Below are 17,714 nucleotides of genomic sequence, written 5' to 3'. Positions count from 1 at the left end.
CCCATTCCCTGTGAGAGGAGGGGGGGGGGTTTTCCCCAGCCATAACCCACAATATCCTTTTGCTTCTCCTGCTCTTTGAGCATTTCTTGGATTTTCTGTAGGCTCCAACAAGCAACCTCACCCCTCATCTCCCAGCACTCAGATTTTAGCTGGTTTGGGCATTTTTGTGCAGCGATGGCAAGGTGGTATAAAGAAATAAAGACAAACAGCCTTGACAGCTCAACAAGACCATCACAGGGTGTTTGTCTGCCTCCAGTGTAGCCCTCAGGGCTGAGCTGAGGCCCCAGTGAGACCCACAGAGAAAACCAGAGGAAGAAGAGCGTTGCTTGGAGCCTGTGCAACAAGGTGTTTTCTACCCTGGTACGACCACATTGCAGAAATGCTGAGATGGATTCACAGCAAGGTGGGGTTCCAACAGGATTCCCCAGCAGGACAGAGTCCTCTTGGCTTTGGGTTTTGGTATCTGCCCCAGTGTCTGTGCAGTAAGAGGTGGTAAATGCTGCCAGCTTCGAAGGCTTATAGAAGAGTCCCTGCCTGACTTACCTCCTTTGCTGCCTGGGCTGTGCTTCTGACTCCTTGCTGTCCTCTGTAGGTGCAATTCCGAGGTGAAGTACGACTCGGAGAAGCACTATCGGGATGACGTCTTCTACGGCCCCATCCCCACCGTCACCACCTACAGCGAGACCATCATCGCTGCTCCCAATTGCACCTGGCGGAACTACAAGTCCCAGCTGACCTTCGAGCCCCGCCAGAAGCCGGTGAGGTTTCAGAGCACGACCATCATTTTTCCTAAGCGTGCCAAGAACATTTACCGGACCACCCTCAACTACAGCTTGGGTTGTGCCAAGCGCTGGTTTGCTTCCAGCGTGCAGCTGGAACTCTGCGAGGAAACCAACCCGTGCGGCTTGATGGCGACTGAATATTCATGGCTGGAGAAAGCAACGCCCTTGTCTCGGGCGAGGCTGAACTGGCTGGGAGGAGGTTTGCAGGGCACAGGATGGTTTTGATCAGTGAGAGGCTGGCTTGTATTTTGCGACGTTCCTGACATTCATGATCTGGATTTTATTTTTGGGGTTTTTTTTCCCCCGAGCATATCTATTTTTGGCTTGTGTTTAGATGAAATCAAGATGACAAAGGACCCTGTTACCCATAGCAGAGTGATGCCTTATGAGCTCTGTAGGTCTCGTCTAGCACATAGGTGAGAGTCACTGTAAGCTTCAGAGCTATTTTGGTCTCTGCAAAGGGAAGACCAACTGCAGAGTCAGCGTCTGGTCGGCCCAGCACACACCAGGCCAGATCTCTTTTAGAGCTGAAATGCAGAGGAGGTGGTTATTTGTATCAGTACATCACAGCTTGCTCCAACAGCTCATCTGAGTGAGAGCTGCCGTATTACAGCACCGCAGCCACCCCACTTGCTGAGAGGAGTGGAGACTGTCACCCCAAGAAAAAGAGGATTTAAACAGGTCCCCCAGCTCTTGCTAGCAGCTGGATGTTTGTATACCATAGGAAGACACAGCACAACCAGGAGATGGGAGAAGGGCCTGCCCTCATGCACAGACACATCTTCTGTGAGGCCAGCCAGGAGTAAGTAGGGGAGATTGAGGAAAATGAGCAGCTGAAGGGCCGGTTTCTAAAAGTGACCGAGTGATTTAGGAGCCCAGTGCCCTTTTATCAAAAGTATTGTCAGATCAAGTGTGCCATGCTGTTCACTGCCTCTAGCACCCAATTTAAGGGATCTGTATGCTCTTGCAGACCTACTGAGTTTCAGGGTGTGGCTGTATTGCAGAGAGGAGTGTAGGGCAGGAAGATGCTCCCTGGCTTCAAAGAAACCAGGGCAGGGTTAACTCACCCTCCCAATAGTTTCCATATTTGTGGAAATATGGGCAGCTTTGCTTCCTGTGGAGGAGCAGCCAAACTTCCTCAGTGTAGAGCTTGAAGGATTGAAGAGCCCAAATCCATCCAGGTTTTCCTTAATCAGCCAGGCTGTAGCACTAAAAACAGGTACTTTGCAAACAGCTGAGCTGTCTCTGCAAAAGGACCAAGAAACAGTGAGCAGGAGTCAGTGCAGGCACCCTAAGGTAAACCATCCCCCCCTCATGAATCCCATCTCCTGGTATATCTTCACTTTGGTATCTTGCTGAAAGTCTGCAAGAGCCTGGATTCCCACAAACATATAACTTTTGAAAATAGCATGGAATTGTCTCCAAAAATCTTACCAAGAATTCTTGCATGCTGCTCAGACTTAGAAATAACCACACAGCTCCGGAAATTAATTTCCAGCTTTCTCTCTTCTAAACTTTCCATTTTGTTCCTGACTTGCTGTGAGTCTGATGGAGTTATTTCAGAACACAGCTGAGCAGCCAAGTCAGAAAGCCTATTAACAGTGTCAACAAGACGTAGCTGATTGCCCAGAACAGTTGACGCACAAACCCACAGAGATTAAAAAAAAAAATTCTGAAAAACTTGAAAAAATAATAAAATTAGTGACATGTAGAGATACTTTTTCCATCAGTTTCGAAAAGCAGTTGGTAAATGTGACCAGAACTGTGACCTTTATGAAACAGAGTTCTCTTGTTTAAAATGTAGCACAGTTTTTCCACCAGAGGTAAATATAAAGTCTTTAAATACAAACTTAAATCCTGACAGCTGAAGCATCATTAGTGTTGAAAGATGTGTGTTATGGCAGTGCTGAACTCTGCCTCTCTACTGGGAGTTAGGACTCGGTAGGGAGAAACCTCTCAAAGGATTTCCAAGGCTTCCACCTACTGTTGAATTCTTTACAGCAACACAAACAAAGATTATATTTGTTATTGGTCAGATTCTGCTGTCACTGTCTGTCAGCATCAAAGCCTGGAAAAGCAGCATCTGCCTCCAAAGGGATTATTATGCCTGAAGCAACCCTTCTCCCCAGGGCTCCAGCAAACAGGAGTGCTGTGGAGCTGGCTCAGGCAGCAGGGAGTTGGCGCTTGGATGAACGTGGTCCCCGTGCAGTGAGCTCGGTGATGCGCTTATTGCTAGTTCATCTTGAGGTCTGTCCTGGTGGCCATGTGCTGCTGAGCGAGCCTTGGGAGCAGGGGAAATGCCCTTCTGCCTTCCTGGGGACCCGTGAAGGCTCTGGAGGGCTCATTCCACACATCCCTGAGAGTCTGTGCAAAGGGGCAGGTTTCCAAGCTGACAGCAGTGTAATCCAGGTCCAAAAGCAAGGCCGGTACTCACACCCAGGAGATCCCTGCACGATGACAGATTGGACTGCAGGCACCTCCACTGAGCAAGCACGGAGACAGGCTGACCTCAGAGCCAAGGGGATGCCAGACTCTCCCTGTTGTGACCACACATCAGGCTTTGCTCCTTTTAACAGCTGGATTATTCCCCTGCTTCGAGCACAAAGCTGCAGTTCTTGATCATTCTGGTCTTTGAGTGGGACAGGTTTTCCCCAGAAAAATCCCTTTCATCGTGACTGGCTGCAGGCTTCTGCCCACTCTGTCCACTGTTAGTTCTGTTTCCTAAATATCAGCTGCAACATTAAAAAAGAATTCAAGGCAAGCCAAAAAAACCTAGTGTGCAAATACAAATCCAGCAGAGAGACTGAACCTCAACCTGGACTTTTTCACCACACAGGGACAGGGGCTGCTGAGGCAAAGTCTCACAGGTGGATGTGACTCCCGGGAGAGTGCAGTGGAGGGCTGCATCCTTGGCACTGGAGGGTCCCACACGCCCAGCCCAGGCCTCTTTGAAGCTTCATGCTTTGTTTTCTCTGCAAATACACTAGAAGTGACCTAACATGCTCCTGCTCCTTTGAGTTTAAGCAGCTTTTCTGGTCTTGCCATGTTAGGGAAAAAATAAGAGAGAAAGCAGCTTGGGTTTCTAGGCCGCTGAACACATTTTGAGCTGTGTAGCCACGGTGGCTATGGTGGGACTATCACCCTGGACCACATCCAGACTGGGACATTGCCAAGTGCCTGAGATCTGGAGAAATTTTTGAAAAATCCCTTCTTACATGGTGTCTCCCATGGGCCCATCACGAGCTGCTTTTCTTCTCAGCAAAAGCTGGTGTTGGAAAGGGACTTTGTTTTTCCTGAGGTCAAGGAAACCACAGAGAGTCCTTGTCTGGGCACAGATCCCAACCTGCCTGCCCACCCTCTGCCCCTGCTGCTCCCATCCCTGTGGGCTGGGTTAGGCAGTGGTAGAAGAGCCAAAGTTCATCTTACTCATGACTGGGAGAAGTGATGACTTTTTTTGTTTTGCTTAAACACCAGAAACTGAATTGTGTTTTTGTGTTGCCAATCACTCTGGGCAGCCAAGAAGTGCCTTTTGCCATACCTGTAGTGTGTTTGTACATCTAAAGGGAACGAATGGTCCCACTAGGGAGCTGCTTTTCTTTTAAATGGAGTGTTATTGATCTCAACCAACAGATCTTTGTTCTGTATATTTTCTCAAAGATACAAACCATAAATTTAGACCATGGAAAGGTGACTTTCCTTGAACAGCGGGGACTGTGGCTACCCTCTTTCTCCCCAGGATCCTGACGTGCATGTTGCACAGCCCTGCAAGCCTGATGGGTAAAGGCAGACGCTGCCTTTATCTTTTTTTTGACAGGGGGAAGATTGGTTTTTTTCAATATGGAAAGTCCCTATTCAAAGGTGGGGGGTCTCTCTCCCCTTCATCCCTATGATTCTTTTGCCCCAGAATGCAACAGAGCATGTTTGTGTCTGGTCTGCCTGCATTGCTGTCATTGCATTTGGGTCCAAAAAGATGAAACCCTAACCAAATACTGAACTTTCAGAAGCTGTGGAATATGTTGCACAAACCACAGGGAAACTTTGACCAAAAGTTTACTGCTTGTCTTTATTTTTTTGCCTTTTTCTTTTTTTTTTTTCCTTCCTAAGCCAGCTCTACTTTTCTTAATGTGAAATACAGACAGATTTGCACCCTGGGTGCACACCTTCTGGGACTGATGAAATGGTGTTTGGGTGTTGATAGCAGTGTTTGAGTGAGCTGCTGGTCAGAGAAGTGAATGCTATTTACTATTTATGTTGAGTGTGTCTTAAAAAAAATGGGAAAGGTCACCAGAAGGCTAATGAGCAAAAGACTTTGTAGAGCAAACTGAAGACTAAAGACTGCGTGAATCTGAGCTAGAGGTGAATGGTTCTGTGTGTGAACACTGTGAGCTAGGATATTTAGCCATTGTAGTTTTAACCTGCCTCTTTTCCTGTAGGAAGAGGCATCTTTGCCTTTTCTAGAGCTGAAACAAAATCAGATCCATCCTTTGTCACAGTCATTGAGTCCCGCTGAAGTCTGTGAGCATCAGCATTCCCCAGGCTCACGAGGCACTTTCTGTGTGTATCAATCAAACCTGCACAGAGCTGTGCCTCTGTGGGGATGGGGGAATGCTTTAGAGGAGATGATGGATCTTCTTGTGGGATATTCAGATTTCTATTGCCAGATAAAGTCTGTTCCCTGAGGATCACCTGATTGCTTGTAAGTTGATCTGTTCTGAACACCTCCCATAAGGCTCCATAACCATTGGATTTTATAAGTCTTGGGAGGCACTAATTCTTTTTCAGATACTGTAATGGCCATCAAAATGAGCAAAGTATCCTACCATGTGAATTGTGACCTGAGGATGGGGTTGAAAGGTGTCTGAAGGTTAGAGAAGGAAGAAGAGAACTTACAAGTGGTGGAAATGCATAAGGATGTGTCATATTTTTATTTTTGTAAAAGTCTGATTCTCTAAGTGCTTGTAAAGCACTTTACTGTTGTATATGTGGTGATGCAGTAGCTCACAATATCCTTTTATTTTTGTATATTCCTTCCTCCACCATAATCCCTTTCTGTTCAACTCATAGAGAGTAATTTAAGAAGACAAAATTTATATATCATAATAAAATGCTCAAACTTTCATGCTGACGTATGCAGAGTTTCCTTCCTCTTCCTTATCCCTTTCCTTGGTGCCTAATGCCCATCCTTGGTTCCCCATCCAGGGGGAACGTTTCTGGTGTGTCCATCCCTTCCTGTGGATTTCAGCCCAGCTCCCTGTGGATGGGTGGCTGTGGCACAGTCAGTCAGTGCTGTGATGTGCAAACCCTGCTCTGCCTCGTGTGCCCAGGGAAAGCTGAAAAGCTGAGGAGGAACTCTCAGAGGCAGCTTTGCCTTTCAGGATTTCCCTGGTTGGCAGTTTGAGCATTTCTTCACTCTCAATTTCCCTCTTCTGCTTCATCTTGTTCTACTCAGCTATGAAGCCTTGGTGTTCGATCTAGACAATCCTCTCCCAGCTTTCCCATGGCCCTCAAAGACGGGAAGAACCAACACAATGCTTATTTTGTATCCAGGTATCCACATCCTAGTGCAGTACTGGAATCCTCCTACGTCCTGGCTTCCTGAATCATGATGGTGGATGAGCTGCACTGGGGCTAAGACCCTGCCTGGCCATGAAGTGCATTCTAAAGCCATTGCTGTAAATGCCTCAGGCTCACCAGCCAGCCATTAGTAGAGCACTCCTTTGTCTTCCAAGACCCAAGATGTCTGCAGGGAGAATCTGACACTAATCCTTATGGAAAAATCATTGAATTTATAGGGATGAAGTCAATAGGCTTGGATGAAAACGGCTGTAAAACTCTAAGGAATGGAAAGGAGAAGCAAAGCCATGTTATGCAAGATGCTTGCTTCAGCTGCAGCGTAAGTGCCCGTGTCCTCATCCCAAGCTTTTTGCCACAAATCATGGCTGAATTGCTCCTAGGATGAAGGATGGGAGACAAGCTTATGGCTAAGAACCTGAGGAAACACAACAACGTGGAGGAGGCAGGGGTTGTGCAGGCTGGGTGAGTTCACTGGCTGGCACCCAAATGCCAGATGAAGGACATGTGCATCCACTCCTGCTATTTAAATAAAACCATAAAATGTGAATGCTGTCCAATGAAGATTCCTGAGGTGGCAGCTAAATCCTCAGCAGCAAAAGCAGTATTAGATGCAGGATATGTGTTTTGGCAAGTGTGCTCAGATGAGCTAACCCCTAAGCTAGTGGCTTTTACTGTGCTAGTTGGATGCTGTAAATTTAAGCAGATGATGCTTGGTATTAGTTTTGCTCCTGGGATATTTCAGAGAGTAATTGCACATATCTCTGAGGGATTACAAGGTGCTGAAGTTATAATGGATGGACTTTGAATTTAAACTAGATGCCTTTAGGAACAGAAGGAAAGGTTTAGGCTGGTTTTACAGACAGCAAGAACGCTGAGTATAAAATGCCAAAAGCCTCACCTAAAAGAATTTGCTGATTATGGGCAGCTACAAATTAAATAATAATAAAACTGCACATGCTGTGATTCCTATTCCACTCAACAAAGCAGAGCTGTAAGGAAACAATAGATGCCTTCATCAAATTTCATTCCACAGCTATTTACAGTCAACAAACAATGGAAAGATTTGCCAGAGAAAGAGCCTTACCTGATCCTGGAGCAGTAAAAACATCCCCCTGCTGCCAAACCATCGGTTCAAACTATCATGTGCAAGGCCTTGGGCTGGGTGTTTGCTCTCCATCAGCAGATGGCAATGTCACAGCCTGGACCTGCAGAAGTGTCTTCGGAAGTTCTAGGCAATGCCAAGCAGCTGGAGGTTATATTGTCCTCAAAAATGTCATGAATCTGCTGCAATGCGAAGGAATCACCAGAAGCATGCCTGGAGTGATGGCTACCTACAGGAACTGTGTCTCCTCTGGTACAGGACACTGAGCTGTCAATTAATCTTTCTCTGTGGGAGACTGGAATGGGAGACTGTTACAGCAGATACATCTCTGTCCCCTGAGCTGACCCTGTGGCTTCACAACTGCCTCCCCCAGGAGCCATTCCAGGGTGACTGAGCCCACCTGGGATGCTTCAGATGCAGCTCTGTGACCTCCTCGTGTCCTGTGCTGCAGGTTCAGAGCCTCAGGGGGCACCTTGGCTTCAGCAGTTGAGCCCCCAGGGTGGCTGTCTGGGGCCTCTGGATGCTTGGCATGGTGGCTGGATGGTGACTTCCCAGGCTGGCACTGCCAGCTGCCCTCAGCTGTGGCTGCCCAGCCATGGGATGGGGATCCAGTGCTGGTTTCCATCCCATTGCTTGGGGGAGCAATTCCCACATGTAGCCCCTGTAAATACTGCACAGCCTGGCAGGAACGTGGCTTGGTCATGCAGATTTGCCACCACACTGCCCATCCCCAGCTCTGTTTCTAAATCCCCTGGTCTGGTGACACTGGAGAGGAGCAAGGACCTGCCCCAAGGCTGCGCATCTTCTGCCAAAGCACTGAGTCTCCTTCTCCTGGCAACAAGCCCAGCCACAGCAGGGAAACTTATGCAGGAATGGCTTGTTCTCGAGCAGGATAAAGGGTCCTGGAACTGCTTTTTTGGGGTGTAAGGAGGGAGTTTTATGAGCTCTATTTTCTGCTTCTAATAATGATATTGGATCTAAACAGTTCCACGCCTTAGAGTCCAAGACAGATGGGGAGTTCACATCTACGAGGATGAAAATGCTCATCCTGCCAAGCCTTTGATTCTCATCGTATCCTTCCTACCCTACAAACAGGCGGACAGCACATTTCTAGCATAAAAATATCCTCCTCTCCAGCTAACCACCTCCAGATTCCCTTCCTGAGCCTGTTCTGAGCCTGGTGGTTAGACATTTCAATATACATAAACATTCAGATCATCTCCCCAAGGTTCTTCCTGTCTCACAAGCAAATCCTGAGACCAGCAGCTATTTGTAGCTCCTTGAAATACAAATGGGATCAGGGCTCCTTCCAGGTTGACTGCTGTGGTTGGGGCTCTCCATGCACCTCCCCAGGGCTCCTGGCTGCATGCTCCCTTCACAGGACACTGAGATGCCCATCACCTCCTTCTCTGGAGACCAAACTGCTCCAAACACCCCGTGTGTGGCTGCTGTTGAAGGTGTCAAGGGACTGCGTAAACTGGGAAACGTTTTGGACTGGGATGCAGCATGGGAGTGCCTGGGCATAGGCACACTTGCAGAGGGAGGGTGCAAAACCACGCCAAAACCCACACAAAGCAGTGGAGGAATGAACAGCAGAGGCACACACACGTGCAAACTGCATTGTCTTTGATGGGGGATTGTAGAAACATTACCTTCCCCTGGGGCTTTGCAGTGAAATAACCTGATTATTCATGAACCAGCCAGAATCATCAATCCCTCATTTATCATTTTCAACATAAATAGTAAGGGCAAGAGAGGAACACACCAGCAATAAACTAGTTGTAGATGTAGTGTTGAAATCTGCCCATATCCTTTAAATATGCCCCACTTACTGATAACAAACAGGGATCCAGCTGACTCCTCGCCTGATTCCTGAGCGTTGGATTACAGAGGACACAAGCCAACACTCAGCTTTATGCGAGTGAAAGTCCATTTGGCGCTTGCGTGGGCGGCCAGCTAGGAAATGGCAGCAAATTTTAAAAAAGCACATTTGTCTTGCTGACAAATGCCTCCAGGAAATAAAAGCCTTTGTATTCTTCTTTGACCTCTTCCACTCACAGATGGGTTTTGCTGTGCTTCCGACAGCGATTTTTTCTTAGCGCCTGCGCTTCCAGGATATTCATTTTATCTGCTGACAAGCACGGCTCGGAGAGGCCACGATGCACACCACGTTATGGGGCTGTTGTGGCCAAGTAGGCTGGCCTTGGAGGGGCAGAACTGGGGTTTGAACTTCAAGTCCAGCTTCTGATGATGCATTTGGGATGGCAGCATCTCTTGGAGCATCCTTGGCTGGTTGAGCACCAGCTTTACCCTGAGATATACATTGACCCAGAGGAGAGAGCACCCAGAGCCATGCAAGTGCCTCACCAGTATCTGGGAGAGGAGTTGAGCATCCTTCCAGCTCTAGTCTGAGCCTGTTTTCCAACTGGAGTGAAGGTGAAGTGGAGCAGGGAATGGTGGAGCAGCCACTGAGGCTCGGGGTGCTTTGCTAAGCAACAGCTCTGCTCTGCCTCCAGGTCTGCCCCGAACTCTGCAGACGCGGCCCTTTCCGAGTCCTCCGGGACTTGTTCTGGCAGCGCCAGCCCCGTGTGTGAGCCCAGCCCTGGCTGAGGCACGCTCTTAATGAGCCACGTGTTCCGAAGGCCTCCAGGCTTGGCACCGGCCGGAGGGACCCTTTGGAGCCCAGCTCTGTTAAGGGGCAGCCCAGCTCAGCACTTTCTGGGAAAGCTTCCTTTGCCCTCCCCCTGCCTCCCCACTTCACTCCTCCAAGGGTCTCTCCTCCATGTGCACTCTGAAAGAAGTGGGGAGGGAAATCACAGTGTGTTTAAACACTGCCTAATGGTGAAAAATAACATCTGGAGAACAGCCTTGCCCTTCAGAGAGAGCCCTCCACCTCCACATCTCCCAACAGGGAACAGTTCCAGAAGGAACCCATCAGCTCAGCACTGGGAGCAGCTCTCCCTGAGGGTGCCATTGGCTTGGGGACACTGACCAGGGGACAGCAGGTTCCCAAGAGCCCTGGAGCAGTGGGTGGCTAGCTAAAGCCACACTCACTGCTGGGAGATTTTAGAGAGTAAGGGAAGAGGCTCAGCAGCCTCAGCTCAGCAAGGGGTGACTCCTTTCCCATGCCTGTGCCTCCCGTGCTGGCTCATCTCCCCCATTCCCCCAGGAAATGGGCACAGGAGAAACCTGCTTCATTCGAGCCTGTTTCCACAGAGGTTCTTCCAGCCAACATTAACACACTTTGCTTTACTTCCCAGCATGGCCCTGGGCAGAAAGCAACATCTGAACCTAATAAAAAGGCTGCCCTCCCCCTCCAAGAGACCGAAGAGCAACCTCTGCTATTTGGTTTCCAACCTCTGCTATTTGGTTTCCAACCTCTGCTATTTGGTTTCTCCTTCACCAGTGGACGGCAGCTCCAGCTCAGAGGTTCTGGCTGGCCTGAAGGAAAGCAGGATGTTCTGGCAGCCCATGGAGACTAGTAGCTTAAAAATGAGTCCAGTGGGGTGGAGTTAGATGGGTTTCAGTGCTAAGGAGCCAGTTGTGACTTCTCACTGGTGTGCAGAGCTGGGATATAAGGACTTGTTCTTCCCTTGAACAGAATGGTGCTCTTTTTCAGTTCCAAAAACATGAAAGCTGGATATGGCTCTAAGCCAAGGCCCAGGATTAACATCCCCATGGGGAAAGCTCTGCTTTGGTCCAACGGAATGCAGATCCAGACCTGGCACCCATCTTCAGGCACACACCAACCGGGTTCCTCGTGTCTGACCTCTGGCAGCTGCTTCGCTTTCTGGAAAGGGCTCAGGACGAAACAGCAGCAGAAAATACTCCTGGGTCTTGGGCAGAGCTGGATCAGGATTTCACAGCTGAAGTCTGGACTTTTCGAACAAATACCCAAGTCAGTGGAATCCAAACCTCTTCAGAATCCCTGTGTCACTGGAGCTGATTTGTGGCCCATCAGGCCACACCTGCTGACAGCTGTGCTGAGCAGCTCGAGGGATGTGTTGAATTAGGATGGAGTGTCTTCGACAGCAACCTCCTGGATGGTGCTGCTCAGCTTTTTGCTCTTCATGAAACCTTCCCTTCCTCCTGTGCCACTGCAGGCAGGAGAGGAGCCCCCAGAAGCTCCTGGCGCTGCCCTCTCCCACAGGCACAACATTTTCCACAAATACTGACCTGCAGCCTTGCGGAACAACTGCCCGTGGGTGAGACCTCAGAACAACCTCCCCAGGACTCCTCCTGGCTCCATGGGTTTCCTCAGCATCTGCTTGGGAGCACTGGGGCTGCCATGGCAATTAATAATGACTGATCCAGATGCACCATCATTAGCATGGCCAGTGTGGTCAACATCTCCTATGCCCTGACTTACCTCAGCAAATACTGCAACAGTTTTCTCCAAGCTGAACATGCATCTAGTCATCAAAGAGATTGCAAATGACTAATAAATATGAAAAGAAGTCAGGGAACAGCAAAAATTTCTGGACAAAGATCAGTCTTTACTGACAACTGCTGCTTTTCCTAAGCAAAAGTACCCTGCAGAGTTTAAAACAGCATCCGACTTCAAAGCAGACAGCTCTCCAGATGGAGCTTACCACCCCTGCAACACCCTGTGCTTCGTCAGGTTCCATGCATTTACAGAGGGACAGTCAGAGTATTTCCAAAGAAGGGAAACACACCGGCCTCCTCAAACCCAGTGACTCGAGCGATGTGTGACCAATGCACTCCCCACGATGCTGGTGGCGGAACTGATCTCTGGGCTGGCCTCCCGAGCACCACGGGCAGTCCTTTCTGCCTGATCTCCTTTTACAAGGGCCAACAAGAGGAAAGCCTCACCTGTCAGCTGTGTCTGCAGCTGAGATGAATGCGGTCCCTCCTTGGTGGGATCTGGACACCCTCCCGTACTGGAAAGCAGGATCCAGAAAGTGCTGTGTTGGCAGCACAAGGATTTCACCTTTCACCCCTGTTTCTGCAGATTTCCAGTCCAGGGCATGCAGGCAGATGCTGTGCATTTCACAGGGGTGGCTTTGGTCACCCTGGTGCCACCACGGGAAGGGACCTGCAGCCCTGCAGGGTCTGCAGTGTCCCATGCACTGGTGGCTGCCAAGGCTTCACCTTCCCAAGTCCCCCTCCCCTGCATCCCTGTTAGGGAATTTCTCCACAGCTGGAGAACTGCGTGTCCACGGATTCAATTTCAGGAGCATTTCTGCAAAGCTGGCTGGTTTGTTTGTTGGTTTGTTTGCTTATGCTGCAGGCCTCCAGCCCCTCGGAGCACTTGCCCTTCAGTAACGCCAACACCGATCTCGGATCACTCCAGATACAACTGCTCCAACCTCCCGTCGGTGGCCAGTGATTTATTACCACTCTGCTGCCTGGAGTCCGGACAAAGACTTTTTGGTAATTGCAGGAGGCCAAAAAATAGAGGATAAATAAACCTGACAATTAATTCAGCTGTTACTCACACACGCACGTAGCAACACTCATTCCCAAGTCTCTTATGAACCCAATTCTTCCCAGATGGCATGGAAGCCAGGCTGAGCTCAGCCAGCCTGGACACCTCTGCCTCTGCCCAGCACCCTTCAGGGTCCCAGTGCTGATAAGAGCCAGGCATCCCACCAAAAGCTGCTCTATTTTCCTTCCAAGTTACTTGCCAGCCTACCCTGTCTCATCTGCCAAGATCAGCTCTTTAGCCCTCTGCATCATTATCACAGAGCATATATAATTTCATGGCAAATCACAAGAACTGATGAATGGCTATTTGGATTGCAATTGTCAGGAGAGTATAAAACACTTCCTGCCGTACAGAGCCCAGGAACAGTTACCAGCTCTCCTGGCCAAAAGCTCAGCTAGGGAGCCCCTGCTCTGCTGGGGCTGCCGTGTCAGGGCTGTGGGGCCACCACCATGGGAGGACACAGGGCTGCGTGCTACCAGCACAGGTATTCTGGTGTGATTTGTACCCTTTTAAAAAAAAATATCGCCCCAGCTGCATCCCACTCCAGGAGCCTCAGGAGGCTGCTGGCACCCAGTGCAGTGTCCTGGCGTGCACAACAAGGACAGCCTCCACCTTGTGCCCTTTTCTCCCTGCTCTCATCACTCAACTAGCTAAAAAAAAAAAAAAAATTCTTGTTTTAATTCTTTCCAAAGGAAAAAAAAAATCTCCAGTCCTGACTAAACACCAATTTGTCAGCAGAAGGCCACAATGCTCCTGCACCTTCTCACAGCCTGTCCAGGGCAAAGGCAGAAGGGATGCCTTTTATCTTCCCTTTCCCCTCAAAAACTCCTGTCTACCACCCAAAATATGAGTGAGTGTGGATTGCTGACATCTTTTTATTGCTGGTTTTCAAAGCTGTCTGCTTTTGTCCCATTTCATTTTCATCTCTTTATGTAAGAGCTTTGCAAGTAGACCTAAAGTTTTCCATCATTAAATTCTAAGTGTTGGTCTTGAATTTAGAGTTTTCCCACCTTCTGTTTCTTCAGCATCAGTGTGAGTTATTGACCGGGGAGACGGCTGTCAGCCCCTGTCAGCATTTAAACCCTGATGTGAGAGGTTGAACAGCCTGGCTCCTGTTTGTACTGGTTATTAACTTACTCTAATTGCCTTCAGAGTGGCAAAAGCCTTTCCATGAAGGTTTTTCAACAAAATCACTGGTCTCAAGAGATCTTTAGGCTGATTTTTAAGAGCCAGCAGTATCTGCCCAGTGCATCACCATGGCAGCTGGTTGCTGGAGGAGCGCGTGGAAACTGGAGGAGGCAGATTTGGTCAGTGTGGGTATATACCTGGAGGGATTTCAGAGGGTGTCTCAGCAATCCAGATGATATAGGGTGAATCTCAGCAGCATGGAGAAAGAAACCTTTTGGGTATCCCCTGGGCAGACAAACCAGTCAGGCAGTGCTGGCAGAACGCAGGGGTACACCCTAGCTGAAATGCTCATTGCTGTGCTCAGGAGAATATAATCTGTGTAAAATCCATTTCTGAGCCCCAGGAAAGGCAGCAGAAGGCCCCCCAACTACCTAACAGCTAGTCAATGGACTACATTCCATACAGTCATCAATTAGATCTCATGCACAGCCATCCCCCTCAGCTCAGTGACCCCCCAGTCGTCACTCCCCACCTCACACACCCCCCCAGCAGTGGGAAGAGCTCCCCAGCCTATGGCATCACTGTGGGAAGGGGACTTGGGGACTCCCAGCTGAAGTCTACCACACCCCATGGGACAGGTGTTGGAGGTAAAGCAATTTAGACCCACAAATAGATACCAGAGCTTCTTAATTAGGTTTCATGTCTTAATTAGGTAGTGGCTTACTAGCTTCCCCCAAAATCTCATGCAGCCCTGGGTCAATGAGACAAGGGTCTAGGGGTGCTCACTGTGCCCTCGCACATGGAAAAACACCTGCTGCCACCACCCCTAGGTCCCCTCAGCCCATTTTACCTTGGACACCCCATCAACACCAGCACAGGGACCCCTCAACCCCCCCCACCCCCTTGCCTGCAGCCGCCTCAGCTGTCCCGTGAGCAGCTCATCCTGCCCGGGCTCACACACCCCCACAGGCAGGAGCTGCTTTCTGCTGCCAAATAAGTTTTGGGTTGGGTTGGTTTGTTTGCTCTTTTATTATTGAACCAGCACGGCAGTGGTCGCCCACTGTCCCCCACCGCTCGCTGGTGGGCACGCCGAGCACAGTAACAGTGAACAAGCCCGTCACCTTTAGCAGAAGAACCCCCTCCCCTCTGGAGCAAGCTGTGGAATTATTTACACCTGGTGGTCTCTGTACAGCCCCGGCTGTCGCACAAGTCCCTCCACAGCAGCTGTGCACAGGCTGGGTACACACACAGAGATTCCCCCCGTACAGTTCAAGCGAGAAATTGTCCAGTGATTGGTTTGCATTTGTACAAGTTACAAAGTTGGTCAACACTAAGTTTAAACTTGGGGTTTTGGAATAGTTTAATGTGAGTTTCTCCTGGATTGCACAACCGCAGCCAACAGCATGAGGAGGTGCTTGGGGATGCCTCGGTGGGGAGAACGAGGGCCAGAGGGGGGGAAGCACCACAACCTACAGGAGCAGCAGCTCCTCCTTTCCCAAAACCTCACTCCCCTGAGTCCACATCTGAGCAGGTAAAGCTGGGCCATCCCTCTGCAGCCTCCCAGGTCTGGGCTGGTTCCCCACCAAGCAGCTGCGGGCCTCCTGCCCACACACTGCCAGCTCGTTGATGAGACACAAATTAATTAACCCGGAGCAGGAGAATGCTCTGCTCCTGCACCTCAGCAAGGGGGCTCAGAGCTCCCCGGTGGGAGCTGCTGCTGCTCTGTGTGCTCCCTTCAGAGTCCCTCCATCCCTGTCGCTGGGTCTGCCTGGGGATGGGGTGTGTGTGGGGAGACCCAACGATGGCGACACAGCAAGACACAGAGTGCCAAAACCAAGCAGTGCTGTGGCCAAGTGTGGGGCTGAGCTCTCAACAGGGGGGATCCCACTGCAGCAAGACCTACCTGTCCCGACCTCAGCCAGGCTCCTGCATCCCTGGGCTGCTCCCCCAGCCTGGGGCAGGCTCAGCCAGGGCCTGAGCTCCTGCACAGAGCTGGGAACATCAGCAATGTTGTCACGTCCCCCGTTCAGGAACAATCCTGAAGGATCCCACTGAGCAGCGGGTGAGGCTGCTGGAGCCCTGCAGCATCTCGGTGTCCCCAGTGTCTCCCCAGCACCTTCACGTCCTCCCAGTCCCCTCCTGCACACGCTGCCCTGCCCAGCAGCTGGTGGGTAACATCCATCCAGCAGCACTGAGCCACAAACCCCGTAAGGGCTGAAAACAACCTCACCAATACCTCAGAACTCTTCTGCCATGCTCACGGCACAGCCTCAGGTGCTGCTGTGCTTTGGGCTCCTGGCCAGCCCCAGCCCCTCACCTTGCACACACACAAAACAGTGGAAGTGAGAGAACCATGGCTCTGGGGTTGGCACTGAAGGGTGGGACAGGCTCTTCTCTCTCCATCCCACGGTTCTGGGTGCTGGCCATGCTGCTGGTGAACGCTGCCCACGGCTAACTGGGAGTGCAACCCAACCCTGTCCCAGCTGGGCAGAGAGAAGGCGGCTCTGCAGCTCCTGGCTGGAGCCCGTGGCCCTTCCTGATGTCCCAACACCCGGCTGCAGGGTAGGCACAGGATACCCACACGCTGCGGGACCCGAATGCCACCCCAGTGCCTCCATCCCTGGTGTGCTGCAGTGCCCCTGGTGAGAGCAGCTGTGGCAAAGCCCCAAAGGCAGCAGCTCCATCACCCTTCTCTCACCCCTCTGGCCACGTCTCAGCCCTCACTGGGCCACTGGCAGGGTCTGTGATGCCACTCTGCCAGCTCTGCAGCCACCTTCCACCGGCACCCAGCACCTTCCTGGACATCTGCAGACACCAAGCAGCACACAGTATTGCTACTGTGCCAAGTGGGAACTTTATTCTTTGTTGTGGTTGGGGTTTTTTTTGCTATTTTTTCCAAATCAGCTAGGGAGGCAGCTTTGAAGATGTGTCAGATTTGGAGAATTCTTTTTTTCCCAGCAAAATCTGCAACATTTTAATAGTGTTTTGCCCAGACATCAGCTCTGTGAGTCTGTACAGCTCAGAGCCACAGAGACACCAGCAGCAATAACCTGGGAACGGAAAGACTTTCCACATCGCTTGTGCATTGTCTTGGATTTTTTTTTCTTTAAAAAAAAAAAAAAAAAAAAAAGCACAACAGAAAAGACACAAACATTGATGAACATTTAAAAACCTGTACATTGTAAAAAAAAACAAAACCAAAAGAAAAACCCAACAGAAAAAAAAAAAAAAAAAAAACAACCAAACCCCAAACAAACAACAAACACCATCATTCTCTTGCTTTGAAATCAGAATCAACCTGGGAACGTTGCAGGGGGAAAAGAAAGATCCATGGGGAAGGTGACAGCGCTGGCCACGCCGCTGAGCCCGCGGGGCTGCCGGAGGCTGCGGGGCTGGGCCGGGCTGGGGCTCCTCTAGCGTACAGAATGCAAAGCATTTAATACAATTTATTATTTTTTTTTTTTTTTTTGCCATTTGTTTTCCCCCCAGAGCGAGAAAGCAGAAGTGAATGAAAAAAAAGTCTAATATTTTTGTTCTTTAACCATGTAACTGCAGATATGAGCCAACATCATGGAATGAAAAAAATAATGTAAAGTAGAGCATTCGTGTGTATCACAAAAATACAATAAAAACTTTTTTTAAACTTTTTTCCTTTTTTTTTTTTTTTAAAGTTTCCTGT

At 49.8% G+C, this 17,714-nt stretch overlaps 1 protein-coding gene across 1 annotated transcript in view; it reads left to right on the top strand.

Annotated features, from left to right (window-relative positions):
- The window catches only part of LOC103616010 (filamin-interacting protein FAM101A), a 15,996-nt gene extending 10,089 nt beyond the window's left edge, over nucleotides 1-5,907 (top strand). The window contains exon 2 of the mRNA XM_008634139.2: nucleotides 593-5,907. Coding sequence (XP_008632361.2) covers nucleotides 593-1,007 — 415 coding nt within the window. The 3' untranslated portion in view covers nucleotides 1,008-5,907. The remainder of the gene's footprint in view (nucleotides 1-592) is intronic.
- The last annotated feature ends 11,807 nt before the right edge of the window (nucleotides 5,908-17,714 follow it).

The sequence above is a fragment of the Corvus brachyrhynchos genome, unplaced genomic scaffold (assembly GCF_000691975.1).
Source record: "Corvus brachyrhynchos isolate BGI_N302 unplaced genomic scaffold, ASM69197v1 scaffold114, whole genome shotgun sequence".
NCBI classification, from domain to species: Eukaryota; Metazoa; Chordata; class Aves; order Passeriformes; family Corvidae; genus Corvus; species Corvus brachyrhynchos.
This window is presented reverse-complemented; position numbering and strand designations above follow the sequence as displayed.